Genomic DNA, 24,817 nt, shown 5'->3' with positions numbered 1-24,817 from the left:
AATCTGTCGAAGAATTTCGGAATAAACGGACGAGGGACGGTACTCGCGGACGGTAGCCGATAATGCGAAGCGAGCCGATAAAAACGCGCCGCTGGTCAGCTACCAGTTTTTACATCCGTGCAGAGAGTTTTTCGCCCGTGCTCCAACGCGGGAAAAGACAGGCTGAGAGAGAAAAAGCCGGAAACCGTCCCGCTACCCGTTTCCGCGCTGATCCAACGATCCGCTTTGGGCGTTGCTCCGCGCGTCGCGACGCACGCGGCAATGTAATTACGCGTATCGTCGCGACGCGGAAAATCATCACGGGACGTAGGTGATAGGAGAAAAATAGCGCTACCGAGATGGAACGGATGGATCCTCGCGATCCTCTTCCTCTAGCCTTCGTGTCGTTGAACTCGACCACGACCCGCGCAACGATTTCATTCCTCGCCGCATTCCATTCCCGAGGAAAGTCATTCCGTGAGAAAACACGAGTGCACACGCACGTGGCATCCGCAGCGGAAGCCTCGCGCGCTCTATCGAATCGATGATCGGAGCGAACCGATGACGAGGATGACGAGGAAAGTGGACGGAAAACTGGGATCCGTCAGGACGATTCTTTGGACGAACGCGCGAGCGTGGATCGTTAATCCCGGCTGAGATTAAACGGGCAACGTGTGCGCGCCGGCGAGTATCGCTTGGCCGTGTGACTCCCATAATGGGAGGTAATTTAGTCTCAATGGGATCACCGTATCGATCTCATCGCGGAGCAACGAGGCGAAGATTCGAGCTTTCATAGAAGCTGTCACCGTAAGACTGTATGATTAATCGAGGCCGGCTCTCCTCGGCCGGATGATGCTACGTGTACGCGTTAAGTCCCCGCGAAGATTACGGCTCGCCTCTTCCAGTTGCCTCGTCGACGGGAATCCAATTTATCGCTTCGTACGGGGTGTCTCCCGCTGAATAGCGCGGCTCGAAAAAGCACGCATCCCTGCCTCGAGGGAAGGCGAACCAAATGGGGCAAAGGGGGTCTACGCACCGGCGTGAGAAGAGCGGAATTATTACCCGATTTTTCCAAATTCGTGTAGGATTTCTAGCTAGATTAACTATATTTATGCAACGATGGTAATAGACACGCTGTAGATTGCAGGCCAATACCGATCTTTAGACTTCAAGGACCTTCGATATTAGGCAGGCATCAAGGGGTTGGTTTTGAGGTGTAAAAGGACCCGCTGCTCCTGGAGCAGTCAGTCCGAAATTTAGAATAGCGTGGAACGTATAGTAACTCATAAGGACGCGAATCCTAGAAATTACAATACTCCCTTGATCACAAAGGATGATCCATGACATTTGTCACCATCTTCGACCAACAGCAGTCACTGCTTGCGATCACAAAAATATCAGTGGAGTTAATCAGACGTAAGGATGTCAACACGCTGTGCCTTCTTTTCTCGAACGCGCTATACATACCGTAGGTATTGACGGTGGTGGTAATTTAATAAATTTTTATAAATTATAACTGTGCGCGGGTAACGATTAGACATACAAATTATCTCTTTACACGAATCTATATCGATTCTCAATTTCACAACTCAATAACAACTCAATTTGCAAGAACTAACACTTCAAACTTTTTACGAGAACTGTCCTCCGATCAGTCTTAACCTTCTTTGTATATCTTTCCCACCATGCACACGTTTTCCCATGCCTCCACATTTGGTCATGTTCAGGGCCCAACGCATCACCCAGGGTCTTTCCCAACTGATCTGAGCTTTGCTCCTTCGTGGACCTACGTGTACAAGGTGGAAAATTCGCGATGCTGGACTAGGAACATTGAAATAGCGTTTGGAGAACGATAATAAAGTTCCTCGATTCAGGTACCAGTTAACCAAAGTTAACTCTTTGAAGCACGCTGGGATCAAAAGTGTCCTACCTTTCCGATGCACCGTAATGATGCACATTTTCAGTCCCGCGTCGAAATTTTGCAATAGCTACACGCACATAGGTTTATATTTCGTCTTATTTGCGTAAAGCAGTTGGGAATACCTCGAACAAACGTTATAAACGTATTCGCTCGTGTTGGCAACATGCAGCATGCCAATACAGGTTCATCGATTGTTGCAAGCGGAAGGTTTATTAATACTGATACGAGATTTTCATATCTACCCGGTATTTGGCCTAGTAAGAGCGGATCTTAACTTCAGGGTACAACAATCCAGCACCTTTTAGAATGTTCGGACAAAATAACAATCGACTGTTAACTATAAAAGGAACGTCTTCCACCCAAGTTCAGACAGAGCTGCCAACCTTTCGATAGGGGTAATCTTTTCAGTGACGTTTCCATTGGAATGTTTTTCTTGTAGAACAAGAATTGTAAACGCGATCCGTAACAATACAATCCTTTTTCCTGGTTTCGCGTTTTCACATTAAACGGCAGGAAACTGCTGTCTCTTCGAGGAGAAGTCTAGCCGAGCGTTTATCGCGGAATCGATAGAAGCACCACGACCCGGTTACACGAGGCATGATAAATTTTAATCAGCAAATTATGCTGTCTGTCCCCGCTCCGCGACCGAGTCAGCTAATTGAAATCTCGATTTTTGGTGGCTCTAATTCGTCGACCGGGGAGCGTGCATGCCTGAAATATCTCGACCATTCGCCGTGTGCCAGGTGGAACGAATAGCCGGCACGAGCTACCCGAGATTCTTATCCCGGCCGCGACGCGTTCCACGCGTCAGCGGGGGTCTCCTCTTCGCGTTCCCTCGATATTCCACCGTCGATGGAAACCGACCCTTTCCGAATCCTCTTGCTTTCCCCAAAGTTTCGCGTTGTTACGGCGGTAGACTGGGCCCGAGCCGCGTTTGCACGCGTTTGCACGCCGGCTCTGGGCTGTCGTGGGGTGAAACCGAAGTAATTTGCCGGCGGAAACGCGCGTAATCGCAAAATCGACCGCAACGTCGACGTCGTTGCCGAAAGTGCGACAGCAATTTCCATTCACCTCTCTGGTCTGCCAACCCGGGTGCAGTGCTTCGCGATTCCAACGTAAAACCAATATAAGCTGAGAATAATTTCGTCCAGACGATCAGGGTTACCTGGATGTATCGTATTCGTCGCGAAAAATCTGTCATGGCCGCCGCCTGGGGCCCCAAACTGCGCACGCATCACGCGTGCAGCTACCCTCCCCTCCCTTCCGGCCCGCTAAACTCGCGGAAGCTTCCATTTAATCGGGACAGGTGAATTTAATCGAGGCAATGGATCGGGATTCGGATATGTGACACGGTCGGATCGCGATGGGAGACTTTGGGTGCACGGTTCGTGGATCCATTTGGTTCCTAGGGGTCCGCGGGTCGCGGCTATCGGCGTCTCTCGGCCGTCGAAGCGACGCGACGTGTCAAAGCGAATCGATTTCATCGGGGCAAGTGTCGCGTTAATTGCGGGGGTGCTGGCCGATAATCAGCGTGTCGTTAAACGCGCGGGGCGCGGTCTGGCCTAACAATAACGACAATCGGAACGACAAATCGAAATTCGAGGGTTGGCGCGCATTGTCAGCCGATATCGAGGCAACGTCAGAGGCCGGCCTCGGAAATGAATTATTTATTTTCCCGACCATCGTCGTGCTAATTCCACGGTCAATTAACGAATCCGCCCCCGGTGACGCGATTCGTTTGCCTGTTTGCGCGCTAATTTCCCGGTAATTCGGTTACGGAGAAGACTCGCGGACCCCTGCTCGCGTTTGCTCCGCATTCATGATTTTCCAAATGAACGTGGGGTCGCGAGCAGCAAAGGACTCTATCTGGGGATAATAAACAGCAACATCGGCCTCGACTTGGGCGTTTAGAACGATGCCTGGAGTGCGTGCGAACGGATGAGATATTTATGACTGGGTCAAACGATTAGCGCTAAGTTTACGGACGCTATCTGTATACCTATTTTTAACGACACCTGTCAAATTGACAGGTAAAGGAAACCACGTGCCTTTTTTTTAACGATTAGTTTAATTTAAAAGCAATTATATATCATATCAACCGTTTGCACTCGAGTGGCGCCCCTCAGTCGCCATTGGATAAAATTTCGAAGCTCGATATTAATTAATATATCAAATTTAAAATAATGTAACTGTGTGCGAGGTATCGAAATTAACCCTTTGCACTCGGCGATCTTTTCGTTACGGAACATAGTAATTCGAAAACTTTCTGCCATAGAGTCGACGATATTTTCAAAACGGTAAATAAGAAGTGCAAATTAATTGTAAGACGTGGAATGATTTTACCTCGATATTCCACGCATTGTTGTGCAATTTTAAATTCGAGATATTAATTAATAATGACGTTTAGAATTTCATTAAATGGTGACTGAGAGCCGTCTCTCGAGTGCAAAGGATTAAATAATTCTACCGTTGAAAATTTGTCAACTCGTACCCTTCCTTGGCCAAAAAATCGTCGAGCGCAAAGGGTTGATTTGCAAGTATTAGCGGTATTCGTGAATCTCGAGGACGTAAACGTACCCTCCGTGCCTTCTTTCCTCGAACGCGCAGTACACGGCTGGCGCGACGGCACTCGGGCTAAACGAGACCATCGTGCACTCTATTTCGCCCAATTCTCGGGAAAGTTCGCGATCGCGGAAGCAAAGACAGAGTGGCGTGGTTCGACTGGTCGCGGTGCGAATGAAACGCGTGGCTGACTCGCGGGATACTCGAAATTTTCGAAGCTCGCTGCAAAGCTGGCAGGCGAAATTCCACGGACGTACGTACGGAAAACGCGCGCGGAATGCCGCGAAAGTTCGTTAACCCGCGTTTCAAAGAATACTCGGCCAGCTGACTGTGACTAATAGTCGCTCTCGCGAGTCCGCTGCTCTCCGTCAAAAGAGAAGGCAGCCTGGTCTCTGGGTTCCATCGGCGGTCGTGTGGCGCACCGAAAAGCTAGCCACAATGCGAAATAGGTCATTTCGCCCCCTAAGACCCTCTCGAGGGTCTTGCGACTCTCCAGTGCCGGAGCCCAGAAGAGTTTCTAGGTCCGCCGAGCCTCTCGACCCGCGCCACCCTCTTTCCCCTCTTCTACGACCGTTCATCTTCCTTTTGTGCCCCCGGTTCGACTACCGCGCCTCCTCTCATGCCTCTACCCTCTATCGTGGCAGCTCTAGTCGGAGGACAGGTAGCTAGGCTAGCATGCTCGCGTGATCTCCGCATTCCCCGACCAACCTCCACGAGCAGACATTGGAGACATTGGAGACATTGGGGTACATTCGAGGAGACGTTGGAGGAGACGTTGGCAGCGGATTCGAGGACCAGACGAGTCGTCAGAGGGAAAGGGATGCAAAGGAGCGAAGAAAGGGGGGTCTATCTATGCGATTCTATCCCAGTTGGAGGCACACGCGTTCCACGAGCGCTTGATCCGAGGTCGGGAACGCGCGGCGGAAGAGGAGAATGTTGTCATCCGGTTCATTAACGCGCGGCGTGCCATTACAGACGCACGCGGTCCAGCGATACCTACATCCGCGTAAACCGGATGGTAAATAAACAATGCCGAGACGCGAGCAAACTTGCCGGGAACGTAAACGAGACGAGGTACAAGCGTAAATAAGGCGTCTGCGTTGCTCCCGGTGGAAAAAGCTCGCGAGGGAAAGAAGAAAGAGCCCGGAGGCTTTCACCGAGCGAGGGGGTAGTAGAGCGGCGAGGAAATGCAGGGATTCTTCGCGAAGCGTAATTCCCTCGGCGAGACTCGCGACGAATCCCGAGATTCCTCGCGGCCATCAAGCTCGGCAGACGCAACTCTGAACCGATTCCCCTAAAATTCCTGCACGCTAGACCTTTGCAGCGGCAGGGAGGCTTTCGAGCACGCTCGGACGAGGCATCGGCGCGGAGGAGAGGCGAGAGGCTTCGTCACGACTTTCGTGAGCCGAGCCAGGAACCGGCGTGCACGGGCCCCGTTCGGTTGGCAGCGAGCAGACACGGCTGGAGGAGTTGGAAAGTAAAACGGAGCAAAAGAACGCGTAGGCGTCCGCTGCGTGCGGCTAATAGCCTCTTTCACCGGGGCGAGGACGAACAAGCGAGGACGACTAGAGCGCGATCGGACCTTCCGGCCGATAGACACGTCAAAACGTCGGGGCACGTCCGCGGAACAACGGGTAATTGCACGATCCGAGCTGGTCGACGACGACTCGTGGCGAGGTCGAAAGACGTTTCTGCGAGCCACGACGCGCGCGGACGTCGGTTACTCGAGACTTACTCGAGACGAGAGAAAAGTACAAAGCTCTCTAACCGAGGTACTTTCGAGACTCACTTTCTTGTAGATCCACTTGATGCTTCGGCTGAACTTCGCCATCGGCGAGTCGTCCAGGAGGAAGTACTTCACAGCCGTTCCCTGCTCCTCCTCGAGGCTCCGCTGTTCGGCATCGCCCCTGGGAATCGCCTCTTCCTCCTCCGCCTCTTCTTCTTCTTCCTCCTCTTCCTCGCCCTCGTTCTCCACCTCGCGGCACTCTGGCCGCCGATCGTTATCGTCGCCGTCGATCCCGGGCTCCGAGTATTCCGTGATCGTTGACAGCCTCTTGGAGCGACTGTCGCTCGTGGAAATGGCACGCTCCATCTCGACCGATCCTCGATCGTACCACGGGGTGCTCCGACAGTCAGAATGCTCGCATGGCTAACCGAGCACAGGCCGCAAATTGCCGGGTCGGATCTGCTTCGGTCGCGATTAGGGTCAACATTCGACACGGTCGGTTTAATATTTTCCAATCCCACGCGAACGGATCATCGCGATCTCTGCTTCTCCGAAGCGCGTTTAACGCGAGTACCACGGCACTGCCACTACCGGCAAGGATCGAAGTCACCGTGCCAGCGATCGCGATATTTTTATCCGCTATCCGCTATCCGCGCAACGCCCACGGCTGATTAGACCCCGACTCGCGAAACCGGTGGGACAACGAGAACGGCACGATTCAGTTAAGCCAGAGTAAATTTGCCGCCGAAATTGGATCGAACGACGACCGGTCGACCACCGATCGGTGACCACCTCGCTGACTCAAAAGGGGAACCCCGATTCGATCCCCCCGACTCCGCGATCGCTGACGGACCTGCGCGCCGCGGATCGAGGTCGAAGGAACACGGAAGGTTGATTTACCGACTCGGTCGCTGTCGTGGAAACGGCCCGTTGGGATTACAGGGTGAAAAGGGCAGCCGAGCAGCGGCGGAAACACGCGTTTCCACTTAGGCCTCCGGCCTACCCTCCGCGCGCGGAGCGAAACCCTTTAACGGCCACCGATCCGCCGATGACGAGACGAGATCCTCGAAATCCTCGCGTCCTTTTCGATCGTTTATTCGCGCAGCGTGTAATATCGGCGGGATAGGAAAATTTGCAAAGGGGTCGCGTGGCTGGCAGCTCGCGAGGAACAACGAGCAAGTTGTCGGCGAAGGAGCGCGGGAGGAAATTCGGATTTAATTAGGTGTCGGCTGGCGAGCTACACGGTCGAGGATTATGAACGAAGCGTCACGTTTCCCGCTGAAAATAGTCGCTCGGATCGACCGTTTTAGCCGCCGCGGAATCAACCGCTTTTGCGCGTAATTCGCGATAATCGTTAGACACGGGGGTCGTCGAGGGAGCCGATTTTCCGTGGCGTACCCGCTTCGATTCCCGAGAAGACTGCCAGGCCGAGTAGTCCGCCCTCGGTTTCTGGGACGGCACAATTTTCGAGCGATTACGCTTTCCTCTCACGGGGCCTGCTACGGCCTCGTTCGTTTAAATGCCCCGCGACTCGACGAGAATAATTAATTACCGGTGGCTCCCAGAGATGGCCACGATACGGGGCCCGCGGTATTTACGGGGTTCCTCGTACTCCTACGATCGGCTCCGAGGACGATCCTCCCGCGTTCTCTCGTAAACCGCGGCGCTGGTCCAGGCTCGTAAAATCCACCCTTAAAATGTAAGCGGAGGCGAGGAGAAATCTCGGTTCTCGAGACGGAGAAAGGAAGGAACGAAAATAGGACGCGCGATCATCGGCGAGCGGTAAGACGTAACAGCTCCGTGGCGTTTCCCGCGAATCTGGAACCAGTGGAGAATGCCGGAGGAGCTACCTGTTTACGCGCAACACCGTTACGAGCCGAGGAATCCAGACGCGGCCGCATCGCTAGACGTCGGCCGATTTTTATCGCGCTCAGCTTCTAATTACCCGCGAGGAACGATAATAGCCCTTTACGCGCTGGATCCAACCTTTGTCCCTGGCAGACAGCGATCTCGCGAGACCTTCTTCGTCTTCTTCGTCCACTGATTTTCTCGTCGAAACCGCTCGATTCGCGAAATTTTTCGCGAAACGTCCCGGGATCGCGTCCTCGGTGTCCGCTCGAAAATAGCACGATCCAACGAGCGCGTTCCAACGCGGCGTTTTACGATTCCACCGTAGCCAAGGTCGTCGTAAAAGCGTCTCAGCCTGCTTTCCAGCAGCGCCTCGGCACCGCGACTAATTATACCGCTCGAAAGGTGACACGTTTCGCTGCTCCAACTTTCAATTTGAACTCCGTTTACCCTCGCGATCTCTCGCGACCACGCACTGCCGATCTCGAGGCACTGATTCGACGGAAGAACCGCGCGGCGAGAGACTCGTGCCACGGGAAGACTCGCGAGCTCGCTGAGGATGCACCGGAATCGGCTCCAGCTCCAGCGGACTGCAACTGCGACTGCAGTCGCTGTTGAGGCCTCGCCTCTCTCGCTCTCTCGCGGCGCACAACAGGCGTGTTTTGACTAGGTGGTTACACCGCTCTCTCGCCAGGGATCCGCGGCTCTTCTCGCGCCTCTTCTCCACCGGCTCTCTCCACCGAGACTTTATATTTAGACGTACACGCGACACGCTTTAGCCCCTACGGTGTGTTCGCGCTAACGAGTCCACCGTGTGCTCCCATTGCCCCCTGCTCCACCCACGCAGATCCTCACCATCCTCGCCGATCCGCACGATCGGTTCAGCTCCGCGCGATATCTAGCGAGCGTGACGAGCGTGCACGAGCGGATATCGGTAACGCGATCCGGCTTCCATTACCGCGATTATTCTTTCCCCGCGGGAGAAAGGGGAAAGTGTTCAGCCCGACGCTGCGTTCCGGACGAGGAACCGAGCGGATCGCTCGCGCGCGCGCCAGTCAACTCGAGGCGTTGCGCGTGCACAACGTCGAGCGGAATATCGATACGCGTCCGCGCTCTCCGACGCGGATAATTCGCTTATCCGTCGACTAACGGGTTAATTATCGGCCACGAATCTCGCAGTCGCCCTGTCTTCCTCCGACAACCAGTTTCCACGCGGAGACCTCGCGTTCGACGCGGCACAGTTTCGCATATCCGCCGGTGTCTATTCGCGCTAACTCCTCGCCAGTCCATTCTCCGCCTACGTGCACGCACACGCGTGTATGAGCGCGCCACGTGCGTGCGATACGCGTACGCCCACCGGTCCCTGCGTCACACGCATCGCGCGCGCGCCCGTGCGTGCGTGTGCCACACGCTCCTACATATTCATCGGCGTAATCCGCTTAACGTAGGTGCGAGGCGCGCGTCGGACCTTCGATTTGCAACATAGACGGATATCCGCGTTATCGAGTCGCTAGGTGCATTCAGCGATATCTAACCCCGTAGTTTGCCAATGCCTAACCCTGTAACAGCCATAATTTCGTTACCACGCGGAGCCGCGAGCCGTGAAAGGGCCTATTGCGGGTCGTGGACCCGTTACTCGCCAGGGAAAAGGAATATTTTACGATACGAGGATTTATCGCGCGTAATTGACGCTTTTTAGGAGTCCCGGGGACTACGAGTATCGTGAAATCGGTGAACGGAGGTCGAAACGTGTCCCCGTTGATTTCGTCGAATCTCGCGACTTTTCTCGAACGGAAAGTTTGCCAGGACCGTCACCCCTGCATATGGAAGGAGCCCGGTGCGATACCGTGTAGGGTCCAGGAGAGCTTTGAAAGCCCCGATACACGTTATGGCGATCGCGATGCACGACGCCGAGTCGTTGCGCGTCGGTTCCCTGCCTATGCACGCTCGTTTCCTAGTACTTTATCTCGGCCGACTATCGGCATACGGCGTACGTTATAGCACGTGTGGGTATGCTCGAAACCCAATGCGGAGACCAGTGCCACCAAAGCCAGGCTCGCCAGAGTAGCCTCTCTGCGGCAGCCGGACGTCGCCAAACTCCCCGATTGTTCCCCGTTATCGTTAACGGCCAAATTCCCGGGGTCCTCTTCCGACCTTTGCAACGAGATCGTACACGATGCACGAGTAACTAATCAACGATGGCTTCTTACACCGTGCTCGGGCAATTTCCCAAGTCAGACCGACGCTGTCCACCCAAATGGAGTCTCCCGAGCGGTCCTCGACTCAGCGGCCGACCTAACTCAAAGTCTAAGAATTTCAGAGGAAATTCTACTTTCCCTCCCTTCGCGTTTTCCTCGTCTTCCTCCGAAGCCTCGTTAAGACGCGCCTTTGTACGCGCCGCCGACTTTTTCGTCTCACGAAACGGCTTCTGGACAGTGTCAGCCTATTCTGAAAGGCACTATAGCCAGAGGACAAGGAAGGCTTTCAGAGCGATGAAACGCGGGGAGTCAATGACAGACCGACTTCTCCCTTCGCGTTCCATCGACCTCTTCCCTTTCCCTGCGCCGGTCGTGTGCTCTTTGCACTTTGCTCTCTCGTTTCTGGCACGGGACCGCGAGTGGTCCCAACTTTCTACGCTGCCGCTCGTCCTCCGCGGCGATTCTTAGCCCGTTTCGCGCTTTGACTGCCACGTTGGTCGTATATGACCGTCCGCGGTGACTCCTGTCACGTCACGGTGGTCATTGGTCATATATCCATTGGCTTATATGCTTTGAATAGTAAAAATACTCCCGTCGCGTCCTCAGCGAAACGCTGACATCGGCTTGGCTGTCAAATGGGGTTAGATCCCTTCCCAGTCTCCCAGAAACACTCTGCCGCGATTTATCCGCTCGTACACGCGCGTGTAGGCACATACACGACCCTCTCGCGTTTCCTTTCATGAGGCGTAGAAAACGGGCCTAAAAGAGGTAATCCGATGGACGGAGGACGAGAAAGCGCAAGGGAGGAAGCATAGTCGGAGGGGTGGTTCGTTTCCCGGCTTAATCCTTTGCGGGCGGAACGGTTCGAAGTTAATAGTACCATGGAGTCTAGTTGCTGTCACGATAGGCATTTCAAATTGCCAGTACGCGTTTCTGCTTAGCCGCTACTCTCGTTGACAGCGCTACAAGATGTCAAATTCTAGACATACGCGGCCACAGCGATGCGTTTACGTGGATACGTACATGGGTCTTTTGGCTCTGTCTTATTTTCGCCAAATACGTGTATGTGGCCGTAGTCTGCAAAGGTTAATTAAAAGAAACCACCCCTGGTCGCTTCCGTTTCCCTCTGCACGCCGTCTTTCTGTATCGGTCTCGCGCGATTTCGCGAGCCTTTCTTCCCAAGAACTCTTTCTCCTTGGTCCGCGGAATTGGTCCCACGGAGAGCTATTAATTCGAGGAACTGCGAAACGAACGCGATTGCGGTTCTTTGTATCGCGCATCCTCGAGGTCGCCAATGTTGAAACTTGGCAGAAACTAGCTTCGGTTCTACGCTCGGGAGGCACGTCGAGATAACGCGTTGGAATCGTTGAATTCGGGATGAATTTGGGCCAATTGTCGCGAAAGAGACTATCATAGAACCGATCTTGGATTTCGCGTTGTCATTCGTCATCAGGCAGATCGCGAGATTAAATTACGAGCTCGTCAGGTTATAATCCCTTCCCGCGTCATTTAGCTCGACGAAACCGGGCCCAAACGGTAGTTTGCAGTTAAAGCAGTCAACTGCTTCGTGACGAAGTGAGTGGCAAATGGGCTATGTAGACCAACGGTTGGATCTCATATCCTGACAGACCTGAAGGGGCCGAAGAGAAATACGCTCATATCGGGTACCTACCCGGAGTGTTCTCCGACAGCAGGTTAGGTTGACTATTTGTCAACAGTCAGGTTGACTTCCCCGTTGGTTGGACTGTGCCTGTTTCAGTGGCAGATGAGAAAATCGCATCCAACATCTGCCAGTATGCCAAAAGAGGTATGGCACGAGCCGCGCAATGCGCAAAGCAAGCTCTAATAGAACACAATACTTGCTTTGTAACAGAGATTATAAGAATCCTGACCAACCCTCGTAGTGCACTGACAGGAACTAAAACTCAATCAGGATCGTAACTGGCAAAACGTCATTCCGTGATGTTTACGTTTGGCCCGATTTGTTATCTGGCTCGTGATAGTCATGTTTGAGCCGACTTTCTGTTCACGAGTCTGGCTCGTGATAGTCATCTTTGGCCCAAAGACCTCATCACGAGTGAGACTCGTTAAAGTACCGAAGGGGTTAACGGAGGAACATACATAGGCAACTGGCCTGGCTACTGAAATGGTTTCACTCGTGGAACTAATGGAGCTAGGAGCAGGAAGATCCTTGGAAGTCGAGTCGACCGTGGTACAAGAGCTACCGATGCCAATATTTCCTTGCATCCTCGGTGCTTCGAGGACAAAGAGGAAAAGAGCGTTTCGCGGAACAACAACTGGTCTGAGATAATAGTTTCGCGGAGGCGTCGCGAGGATTTTATAGACGTCAGCTTCGGTCTGGGAGTTCGCGACGTCGCATAAAAGATAGCCAGAGACAGAGTGAGGACGCCTTAAAAGTGCTCTGAGGGGAAACCGTGCGAGCTCGTGCGATCGAACGAAGAACGGAGAGCAACTAGAGCCTAGGGGAAGCAACCGGTCACCCTTTCTCGGCCCCGGTATCGCTAACCCTTGGCGATTACGAGCTCCTTTTTCTCGGTGGAAAGAACGACGATCTCGGAAGATCGCGGAGACAGGAAGCGAAGAATGACTGAGCGAGATGATGGACGACGGTGGAACGAAAGGCGATGGAATACCGGAGTGTCACTGAGCGAACGCGTGGCAAGAAGAATCGGTCCCATCCGATGTCTGTTACCTTCTCTGTCCTCTGCCAAGAGCCGTCGGAGTTTCGCGGGGAGGAAGATGCTTGAACTCTCGAAAGTGGAAGAGATTCGCGGAGAAAAATGGCGAGGGATTTTCGCGATTGGTCGATCGCGGCGAGGAAGGGAGCAGCAAGAAACGAAAGCACAGGGAACGGAAGGGGAAGAGAGGACTATCGTAGATCTCGTACTACCGTTAGCGAGCGTTCGCGTGCACGAGGTGTTCCGAGTGGAAGGCGTCCGACGACGACGCCGCGGCCACGACACTGGCCTCTTGGAAGCGGTGCCTAGCCAGCTTCGCGGAACGTGCTCGACTTCCGTCAAAAGAAACGGCCGCATGCCGTACGCGCCACTATGCGCTCGCAACGACCGCGACCGATCGCGAGGGGAACGCCGATCGGAGCGCCGCCAGTCGCCCGTCGATGTCGTAAATCTTTCGTTTCTTCCTCCGCGAGGTCGCGTCCCCTCGTTTGTACCCCATAAACCCGTTTACAGCCGTTCTAATCAATGGGAATTTATAATAACCCTTGGTTCAGAGAAGAAACCTCTCTACGAGACGTGCTTTCGCTCCTTTCACAGGCTAATTAAGCGTACTCGCCATCTTGGGCCTAGCTTTCAGCTCTCCAACCACAGCAACCTTCCTTTCCACCCCGAGCTTTCGTTTTACGCGCTTGGGCGCCATTTAACCCGCTCTCCGCCGCGTAATGGATTCCGCGTGGGCGAGAAAATGGCCGCCCGGAGGGAAAAATCGCGCGGCAAATTCGAATCGGAGAGGTCGTAAACGAACGAGGGAATATCGCGATGTCAAATACGAGATTTGTGTTGTTGGCGCGAGTGTGGAGCGAAGCGTTGAACGATTAGCGAAGAGCGAATTCGAGCGGCCACCATTCTTCGAAACAACCGTTGTTCCTCGGCGCCGTAAATCGGCGCAGAGGCGCGATCTGGAATTTGTCCAAGAGCACCGGAATCTAGTTCTCGCGTCTTTCCAGCCACGAGAGAACGGTACACGTATCGACACGTATCGCTTGTGTTCGCGCAGTGGGCAATTTCGCCAAAAGCTGGCCGAAAGTCAATTTTTACGGCGTAAAACATTGTTATACACGCTTCGATGCATCAAACGCTGCGTGAAATTTTGAAAAGTAATGAACAAGTACCGAGATATGGGTCGTCAAAGTTGACAAAATTTAGTGCCACTATGCGTCTCGAGATTTATAGCGGGCTCGATGTATTGGGGCATCTTGTACTTGCGAAATTTTATGTTTTAAACATTTTTCCTGTAAGCTATGAACATAAATTTTGCGATTCGACGATATAAATTATCTTGGAATTTACTCGTGCAATTCCTGTTCCAAGATATCATCATTTTTAGCGACGCTTGAATACAGCATTAGGAAAATTGTCATGGCATTCTCGAGACTTCAATTATGGAAGAGTTACATAATTTAGAGGAACATCTTAGGTATAATACACGTTAAAAAATTTTTTGCGGAAATTTGCGGTTTTGGAAAATATTCAGACTCGAAGATAAAAGTACCTATAGGTATTTTACGCATGTAAATGATGTTAATGATGCAGTGTGAGAAAATTATAGAGAATTATAGAGATTAATATGAAAAAAAACAACCCATATTGATGGAATGAATAGCAAAAAGTTATTAAAAAATAATTAGGAATTATTAGAGGACTCCTTTTTTTTACATTTACACATGAAAATTTTAAGAAAGACGAATGAAAATTTGTTACGTTCAAAAAGTTGTAAAAATACTTAATATAAATGAATCACAGAAATTTATAATCTAGAAGTATAAATATAGTTATAATTTGGAAAAAGTTTATAAATTATATTATATTCATCGTTAATAACAAATTGTGCACAACGTAAATTTATAATAAAAATGAAAAAATTAAGAAATTATTAACTATTACTTGAATTTACAGCACGTCAAAATGTATCCATAATTTGCAAAGAGTTTATAAATTATTACACCGAATGTTAATAACAAATAAATATGGTTACTAACAAATTCTTCGCAATGTAAATTTATAATAATAATGGAAAAATTAATAAATTATTGGCTATTACTTGAACTTATAACATACACTTGTGTCAAAATGTATCTATTATTTGCAAAAAGTTAATAAATTATTAAATGTATTGTTGGTAACAAATTAATATTGTTATTAACAAATTGCTCGCAACGTATATTTATAATACAAATGAAAAAATTAATAAATTATTGGCTATTATAGCGGAAAAATAATAATTAATAAAATTGGAAATTTCCGATAGGAGTGGGGGGATTCGGCCGATCGGCGGCTATATAAGGGACGCCGCTCCGCAGCAAAACTCATTTGCCAGTTTGGTATCGGAAGCGTAACATCTAAATTTTTCCGTGTGCGCGAGTGGGGATGGGTCCGAGGTGAGGTGGGGTTGGTTACCCCATCCACCCTCCACCCCTTAAACAATTTCCTAATAATTTCTTTTGTTTTCAGCTATTAATTATTTTTTCCTTTCAGATTTTAATTATTTTTAATTTTTTCAGGTTTTAATTTTTTTTTTCTATTTCAGCTGTTATTTCTTCGTTTCTATTTATCTTTACTTGAACATTCGAATATTTCGTACAATATTCGAATGTTTCGTCGTTGTTTCGTTTATGTCTCATCGTTGGGTTGTTCTTACGACTTTTCTTTCGTTTCTGCTTACTAATCCGTTTTATTTCAGGTTCTAATCTTTTTTTCAAATTTTATTATTTCTTTTCTATTTATATTTATTTCAACATTCGAATATTTCGTATAATATTCGAATGTTTCGTCGTTGGTTTGTTTCTGTCTCATCGTTGGGTCGTTCCTTACATTTGGTTTACCTTCATGGTTCATACTCGTTTCGCTTTTTTCTTGTTTCCTCGTGCTAATCCGTTTCCTTTCAGATTTATATTAACAATAATATATTCTGTTTTAGCTTTTAGATTTCTCGAGATTCTCAAGTTTTTCAAAATTCCATTCGGAAGACATCGTTGGACGACGCGGGATGCGTGCGTTTAGACCTAACTAGTTATAAGTAACCATAAGATAGATGCCTAGACTAAGTATCATGTGCGAGCTATCCGTACAAAGGTAAGCCACCTAACTTGGAGCGAAATATATCAATTCTCTATACTCATCTTGTCCCTCTCGCTTACCAAATAGAACAAAATTGTTCTCGCGATAATCGCGATCGTTCTTAAGTACCGACTAGCCTGCGCGACGTACTCTCGTATACTTGATAACTGCGTGTTTCGTAAGTCATCCAAACGATTCGTTCCGACACTCACCCTCGCCACTGCCACCCTTGTCACGCGTCGGTTCTAGGGTGGTCGGCGGGCTGGCACTCACCTGGGTCAATTCGAGGGTCTGTCGGCCCTAGTCGTCCTGGGCACCAGCGCGTGCACGACCGGGGTATGGGCCCTGTAGCCGTGACATTGCATATGGGCCTGCGGTCAGACCCCATGGGATGATTAATTTCTCCCCCATGTGGCAGGGGCCTGCGTGACCGGCTACAGGGCCTCGCTAGGGACCCTCGGCTTGATTTCGGGTGTTTCGCTGGTTCGTCGATCGCTCTCGTTCACGAGTAAGTCATGGCAGGGTCTGTGGTGGCTGGGTGGGCTAAGTTCGGTCGGGAGGGTGCCGAGGCACGAAGTTGTCTCGTACACGAGAGTACGTCTCGTAGGCTAGTCGGTCTTTCGAATGATCGCGAACTCGTTCGAGCGCGTCGCGATTTTCTATTTGCTCGGGTGTTTGATACTTCATTCCCTATTTTTATGGGAACTTGAAAATATCTTAGCGTTGCGACAGTAGAGTTTTAATATACCGAATCGAAATTCCCTTTGTAAGACACGAAATAAAATAACGTGTCAGTAGAGTCACTTTAATTTAATTCGCTCCAAGTTAGATTAGGCTACCTTTGTTACGGATAGCACCAGTAGGTTGCGCCACTAGGGCGCATGTCCGGGTCTCTATGCGTAGCCACCTCCACGTGGTGAGACCTGGTAATTGGTATCGTTTCCCAAAAGATAATTATTTGGCAAACGATACCAAGCTAAGAGCTACGCATGGATTGTTAAATAAATTACTTTGTCTTTTATATTACTGACTTGAAATTCATAACTAGTAACCCCCAACATCCAAACACACCAATTTTTCTGCAAATCAATCTTGGCTAGCTTTTCGACGAAATTCCCTGTATTTCGTATAAATCCGAGGCACCGTCTACCATCACCGATTGTCGTCCCGACGCCGTGTCAAACTCGACACCGTTTTATAATGGTCTGCCAAAGATCTCGCGACTCGAAGATGGTTGGAGTCGACGGAAAGAGCGGAGCGTTTGGAAAAGTTGGCGCTGACACGAGGCAAACGGTGCGCGTTTCAAACGCTGAATCGATCGGACGTGCCGAGAAGAGGGCTGGCGATAAAGCGTGGAGATTCGCGAACAGCTAGAACGCGATATTCAAGTCGGTGGACGAGAAACAACTTCGTTTCGCGTTATATCTTGCTCGAGCAGCAGCACTGGCTGGTCAAAGAGTCGATAAATCTCGCTCGTTCGCCGGTTTTCAACCACGGTTACCTACCATAGCCGCGATACATCCTCAACGGGTGTCTGCGTAACGCGTTTAGCGTCTACGCAGACGTCATTTGTCAGGATCGACGCAAAACAGTGGGTCAAGCATCGAGCCGACACGCTAGATACGTTGTACGGTCATATATCATTTGCATCGTTCACTGCGAGCTACCCTGTCATTGCGCACTCTAGCGCGTGTTATTTGCCCGATTCAAACAATCCGGCACCGACAATTTATGTAGGGGTTAATTAAAGCCCTCGTTGTCTAACTGCTCGCTGGTAAATTCGCTGCTTCACCGATCCCCCCGCGTTTCACATGACCGATCGGCCGCTAGACGCTGTCAACGTCGCCTTATTCCCAAACAGCCTTTTCCCTCGCGTTTCCGCCGCTTCTCGTGTCGGTCTCCGAGCGGAGAAACACGCTTAAACCTTAAACGACACGCACGGGAAGTCGCGACCTACAATTTCGTCCATTTTCTCTGCAAACAATAGGTGTCTCCCTTGGTAATCCTATTTTCCCAGCGGTATCGACCCGATCTCGAGCCAGGATCACGCGTGCATTTCCAGCGTTTCAATCTGTCCACGTCCCCGATTGATTCGCCATAATATCGACCCACTAATTATCCCATCGCTACGGATTATCGTCGCGAATGCCTCGCGATAATTTCCCGTGGACACGCAATTCGCGTTGCAATATTCGCGCGTTTATCGAGCGTTCGCGCTCGATATCGGTAATCACCGGATGTCAAGAGCGATCTCTGGAATCGCGATCGGCCGTGATCATCCAGAGAATCGGCCCGACCGCGCGATCACTCGCGCCAACGAGTCCCGAAATACAGTGTGACCGTGAAATTCCGCGATCGACAGAATGTTTCACCGTCGGATCCGAAATGGTTGTCGAAACGGCAATTACAACCGGGTTTAACATTTACAGCACCGTTAGTCGCTTGTTCGACGTCGCCGCGAACCGAGCCGATAATTAATTTAGCACGCTTCGATCGGCCTCTCGCTATCTGTCCTGCACCGAGCATATCGATTGCACCGAATCGTGATAATTATTAGGAAAAGATCGGAGTACCTGGAACAAGGTCTTCTTCCAAGAGTGTCCCTTTAATCCGAACACCGAGCAATAATTCGGGAGAAGCAAGATGACGCGAGGAGACCATTTTCCAGAGGAAAATTCCGGAAAAATAACGCTCCTTGACGCGGATGTACAAAAAGGAGACACACGGACACCGTGCGATGTTTCGCTAATCCGATCAGCTGACGCGTGCAAAGTCAAACACTGTCGCGATATTTAATCGCGAGTTGGAACAGGGAGGACAAACGAGCGGATAGCGGAGCGTGTAAAAATAAATACAGAAGCGGCGATAAATACGCGAGAACGCGCGCGTCCCTCGGAATAGCAGTCCGCGAGAGGCAGCTATGTTTACTGCGCCGATTGTTGCAATTTCGCTCGGACAGCTCGATAATTCGACGCGTCCTCGGCTGTCCCGTTTGTAATCGATTCGACGGCTTTCAAGAACCCGTCCTCCGTGTCCCAATTAATTCCCATCGAGCTGCGATCCGCGATAAACTTCGTGCCCGTTGTAAAAGCGAAACAATCCTACGAACACCATGGGTCCGATAATTGGCCAGACGAAGGAAGTTGGTCGAGTCAGGCAAGTCCGAATTTAATTAGAAACAGGATAGAACCGCAAGGGAGATCGATGTTAGCCGGCTGATCGAATTAGAAGAGAGAACAGTGCATAACCGACGGGTACACTGCGTTTTCGAATAGCTTCCGGTATCCCTTCCGATTAAAGCTACCCCGCGAACAAACTTGTCGTTCCCGTGACGTTGTTGGAGAAACAAAATAGCAAGCAGGGACGATTCTCGAAAATCCGTCGTCGTCTCCGTGATAGACTTCTGTCAACGCTCGTCCTTCATCGCGCGTCGATCAAGCAATCGCCTGTCACGCGTCTAACTGTGCACACGGTGTCATCGAAAGCCAATGAATACCGTTCCGCGTTACTTTATTAATTATTAACCACTCGTAATAGAACGGTCCAATGTTCCCGTGACAATTGCCTAACGTGTCCATATCGCTTCGTTGGCGATTTTGCGACAAAAGCATCGCGACGTGCGTGACACGTGTTTCCAGCGCAAGCGGTTAAATTGGAAACACGCGAGGCCACCCGTCCCAAAATTCGCTAGAATCCGTATCACAAGGAAAGAACGATTCCTCGCTGACCGAAACGAAGTAGGAAAACTCATAGACTAGCTGTTTCGCGCGACCCGTTCCTCGGAAAGAGCCTCCCGAGGCTAAACTCTGCCAAAGTTGCTCGCAACTAGGAAACTCTCGTGGCACGTGCCACTCTTGGTGGTCCACTTTCCACCTGGAATCACGGGGAAGGTGTACGACGGAAGCGTGCGAAAGAGGAGCAATAGGGTATCCCGATTGCACGAGCCAGTGCAATTCGTAGGCGACCTCGCGATTCGCGTGTTCCCTCCAGTTTCGCGCTCGTTCCAACACCGGGCTGGCACACTGCGGATCTGGGTGACACTCGTCCACCTGGTATATTGAACCCGAACGTCCCCCTTCCATGCAACTCGGTATACTTTTCACCTGATCTCTCCAAGGTCAGGCAACGAGGAAACAGGTACTATGCTTTCATCGATTCAACAGGCGCGCCTAGTTATCGTACGCTCGTTTGTACCTTTTTTCTTTCGGCAATGGCCGCCGCTAGTCCACGCGGCCTCGAACTCCGCTATCTCGATCCTCGTCGATCTTCCGCTCGATTTTACCACGCAGAACGCGCCTGGATCGGGCCGGCACGCGACTACCGGTCAAACGATGGCGACACGCGCGCCCTTGTCCACACAGTGGGCCCCGTCCAACACGAAGAGGTGAAATTTCTCTTAGTTTTTCTGCGTCCTTCTCACGGCCCGCGCTTTTCTCCGGCTCTCCCCGTCATGTATTAACCCGGTAGCCTACTTCCTGGCGCCAACAGCCTCGAGCCTTTCGAAAATACTTTGCGTACCTACTCGCCGTTTCCTACGGCACGTCGACTCGCGAGAAGCCCTATTCACGCTCACAAAGGTCCGAGGCAATTCCACGCGAGCCAAATGCCCGAGTGGAAGGAAACGAGCAGAACCCCAACCGTGTTTCTTCCTGCCCAAGAGTAAACCCAAACTCCTATCACACCTTCGAACACCCTCTCTATCGACCCCTGGCTCGAATACACGCTTTTCCCTCCAATCCCCATCTTTTTTTCATGCAACTCGTTGCGAGTGTTTATCGTGCAACCTGTTCGAGGGTGCAGGTCCTCGAAAAGTTTCGAGAGCGGGATGACGCGAGTACCGTAGGGAGATTCGCGAGGTCAAGACTCCCGGAAGAACAGTGGCCATTCGGAAGCCATTTTCTCGGCGGGGAAAAAGGGGAAAGAAAGCAGGGGACAGAATGCTTTGCTTATCAGCTGCCTACCACCCTATTATCGATCTACGAATCTTCTCGCAATCGGAGGAACATTTACGATAATTCGCGCGGTGTTGTCGCGTGAAAGCAAGATGGAAGACTTACCACCTCGGCAACGTTGCCGGAACCGTCCCTCATGCCATCTCTGTCCGTGCGTCCCCCTGAAAACGAAAGAAGACCAGGTGAAAACGGAGGCAAAGTCGGATAGAGAGAGAGAGACTTGGCAGTGTGCATTTGGTCGGGAAGGCGCATTCGCTAGGATTCAGGCCAATCGTTACACTCGAGTGGACGACGAGCGCGATAGACGGAAGTGCCGCGGGTGCGTAAACTGGAATCGCGAGCCGATCAGCCGCTCGCACGAGTATCATTCGCTTTTTCTCCCGGTTCTCGAGGAATCTGGTCCGACGATCTGCGCGTTATCCGGCCAACTTCCTCGGCTACTCGCCGTTTAACGGTAACGAACGTAACCCGCGCGAGGACTCGCTCTCTATCGAAACCTTAACGACGCCTTTTTCCGTCCATGAATTATTCACCTCCGGTAAAAGTTCCGCAACGAGGATCGCGTAACCGATAGTCTCCACGGATCCGGAAAACTATCCAGAAAATTGTATCTCTTCCATTTCCACGACGACCTTCGGACTTGGTACGCGTGGCTGTCCACCTGTTCCCTACCCCACTGACCCCCTATGCGGGGGGTCCGTATCGAACGGGAGCCTGGACGGGTCTGAATGACGATAACGAAAGATTCAATTAGCGAGGGTGCAACGACCAGCGACGACGTAGAGGCGCGATTTAAATTCGCCCGGGCAACGAAGGGTGGCACGAGTCGTTAATTAATAGAAAATTGAACCGACGCGGAGAAAATGAGCGCGAGGCATGCGCCGCGACCGGTGGAACGGCATAACGCTCGCGAGGATTTCATTACACGCGCGAGGCTGTTCGCCGAGCGCGACCGACACCGACGCCATGGGGTATCCATTTTCCGCCTAGCTCCAAATTGTCTTCTGCTTCTCGTTATCCTCGTCGCGGTATTCGCGAAGCGGTCGCGAGAGGTAAGATCTTTCCGCTTGAAATTTCGAATGAAATCCAGCAATGAACTGAGCGTGAATAATTCAGCGATTAAGGATTCCCGTGGAAACTCGGGCTCTTTTGCCCCGTTGCACCAGTCGATCTCTCCGCTGCCGGTGGACCGCGCGTGATTTCGCTGCGAATGGCCTAATCGCGCTGTCTTTCGCTAATAACGCGTCCCGCAGCGCGGAGTATCGCGCACCTACGAACAGCGATAGCCGTTGCCTAAGGTCCGTATCTGTGTATATAGCGACGGGGTGAACGACCCGTGGCGTGTAGTCGTTCAAGGTTCCGAACGTATGGTAAAATGGCCTTAAAGCTGCGATTCGTGTCACTCGAAAACGATGATGAAAGCTCGGCTTTCTGGGTCATCGCGTTACGTGTTTATTAGCTTATGTAACAGCGAAAGGGAGTCATCGAACTGTAGAGGAAGGTAAAAGAACGCGAATATTTTTCCATTTTTCTTTCTCTTTTCTTTTCTCTTCTTTCCTTTCCGAACGGTCGCGGATCGAGACTCGACTTTGCTCGCCGGAGAAAATAATTAACCGGCATTCTTTGCGCATTTCTTTTTTTTTTTTTTTTTTTTTTTTTTTCTTTTTCTTCGCCCCGGTCGACGACGCCTTTCTTTCCTCGCTGAAACGAATCGTCGTAATTTCGTGGCCCGTGCCCTTCTCCTAACATTCTTGCGGCGTTTCGGAGGGAAAAGCGTTATTACACGACGAATCGTAGCAGCGGAGAGTTGTCAGGCAAAGTATACGACGGTTAAATAAACGCCGGCCGCCGCGCCGCGAAATTAGTAGCTTCTATAATTCCCGGCGCGAAACGCGAGCAATTACGTGCGGATAGAACGACGCCCTCTGCGAGAGGTCGGTCCGAGTGACTGGCAAAAATTTACTCGGGTTACGTTCCTCCAAGGCCCGCCGAAATATTCGTAAATAACGACGAGAATGCCGGGAAAAAATATCAACGACCTTGAAGCGTCCTCGCCAGGTAGACGCGCAAGTGTGTACACCTATCGTGTGCAATCGAGTACACCTAGCGCGCGAGATTTTCAGTTTCGTCGTGATCGAAATCGAAAACCGATATTCTCCTTTTCACGATCCACGCGAACCACGCACGCGATACCGTGGGGTATACGCGTAATAGAAACGACGTCGCGAACGATATACCGTCGATGCGCCGCGACTGGGTATTAGCCCCGGTGGTTGTCGGGAAACGATCGATATCGAAGGATGTCGCGAAAAAACATCTTTTGTTTCGCGTCGCCGAGTACAATAGGTTACAGAAACCCGATTCGACGCGATACCGATTGTCCGCGGACAGCGAAACAACGAGGCACGTCGGTTTACGCGCGCATGGAAAAGCCGGAGCCCGCGAAATTCGAACGGATAAGCATTTGGCGCGAAACGCGATCGACGAAATAGAAGCGAGCGCGAGGTTAAACGGAGTTTAACGGTGTCACCGATACCAGGGCGGATTTTAATCGAAATTTCGCCCAAGTCCCGAGTGCAGAAGGCACGCGGGAGCAGAAGGAGGTGGAAAGAAACGAGAGAAAGAACGCAAAAAGGACCAACGGTAGGGCGCATGCGCGCGTCCCACGAGAGCCGAGCTCGAGCGTTTTAAAAACACGCAAGAGGCGACGAGTAGTGGGATTTCAAGGTTAGGCGGAGCGAGACGTCTGAGGTTAAACGACAGGCGAGCCGACTCTTTTACCCGTCACGACTCGCGAAATTAAGAAATCGCGTAAAGACCGATTTTCATTCGCACGCGTCGTTCGTTACGCTCGACGATCGCTCCCCCCTCTGTCGACTTCGCGAACCATCGTGTCTCCCGGGCGAATACGTAATTCGCGATAAATAAAACGCGCGTTAAAGACTCGACCGAAATTTCAAGAATTTCGGGAATTTCGAGAATCACACGGTTCGTTTCCCGTGTCTGGATATCGAGAACGCGGTCGAAATAACGGTGGAATAGTTGTCGCAGCTGTAATCGCGGTATCGCCGTTGTCGAATAAACGTTGCTTATCGAATAAACTCTCGATAAGCGGGATCCGAAAACAAACGATAAGAGGAAAAAATAGATGGGAGCATTGGTTAACGAATTCAACCTGTCAGAGATAAGGGCCGATATCGGTGCAAGCGGAGACCAATGACCGTGGGTATAGTAGACACGCGTACTCACCTTTTTTATAAACCGGCAAAATTTTGGCGATTCTCGAGTCGCCCGTGTAATCCAGTTCTCGAGGATTGCGAGCGACTCCTCTCGGAACGGTGTCCTCCTGCTTCGATATTTTGTCCCGTTTGCACTTAGTCGCAGTTTATCGTTTACCCACTCCCACCTTTTCTTCTCTTTACCTTTCTTTCTCTTCTGCACGAACCTAACCTCACCCCGCACCAGCACAACTACGACACACTGTGGCACGACCGACACTCCACGAGCACGAACGGAGAACTGTAGGCGCACCTCTAAAGAGAGACGAGAAAATCGCCGCGACGGTTATATTCCTTCCTTCCTTTCTTCTTTCCTTCCTTCCGTCCTTCCTTCCTTCCTTCCTTCCTTCCTTCCTTCGTTCCTTCCTTCCTTCCTTCGTTCCTTCCTTCCTTCCTTCCTTCTTTACTTCCTTCTTTCCGTCCTGCTTCCCCTGCCCGTTGGTCCCACTGGCCCCGGACGCACGGCGGAGACGGAGAAACTATTTTCGAAATTCAGTCGCTTCGCGGAGCCACGGTACGCGACGAAACTTTATCTTT

The 24,817-nt window shown here is 51.1% G+C and overlaps 1 protein-coding gene across 3 annotated transcripts in view; it reads right to left on the bottom strand.

Moving 5' to 3' along the window:
• Positions 1 to 24,596, bottom strand: part of LOC108556064 (Ankyrin-repeat, SH3-domain, and Proline-rich-region containing Protein) — a 117,439-nt gene extending 92,843 nt beyond the window's left edge. The window contains exons 1-2 of one of the 3 annotated variants that reach the window (XM_017911983.1): positions 24,252 to 24,596; positions 21,108 to 21,163 (exon numbers count right to left, since the gene is read on the bottom strand). In XM_017911983.1, the coding sequence (XP_017767472.1) occupies positions 21,108 to 21,140 (33 nt within the window). In that variant the 5' untranslated portion in view covers positions 21,141 to 21,163; positions 24,252 to 24,596. Of the gene's footprint in view, positions 1 to 6,251; positions 6,855 to 21,107; positions 21,164 to 24,251 lie in introns of those variants that run through there. The other 2 variants (XM_017911981.1, XM_017911982.1) reach the window with 2 other exon arrangements.
• Positions 24,597 to 24,817: the final 221 nt, after the last annotated feature.

Source organism: Eufriesea mexicana, unplaced genomic scaffold (genome assembly GCF_001483705.2).
Source record: "Eufriesea mexicana isolate 0111107269 unplaced genomic scaffold, ASM148370v2 scaffold294, whole genome shotgun sequence".
Classification (NCBI taxonomy): Eukaryota; Metazoa; Arthropoda; class Insecta; order Hymenoptera; family Apidae; genus Eufriesea; species Eufriesea mexicana.
This window is presented reverse-complemented; position numbering and strand designations above follow the sequence as displayed.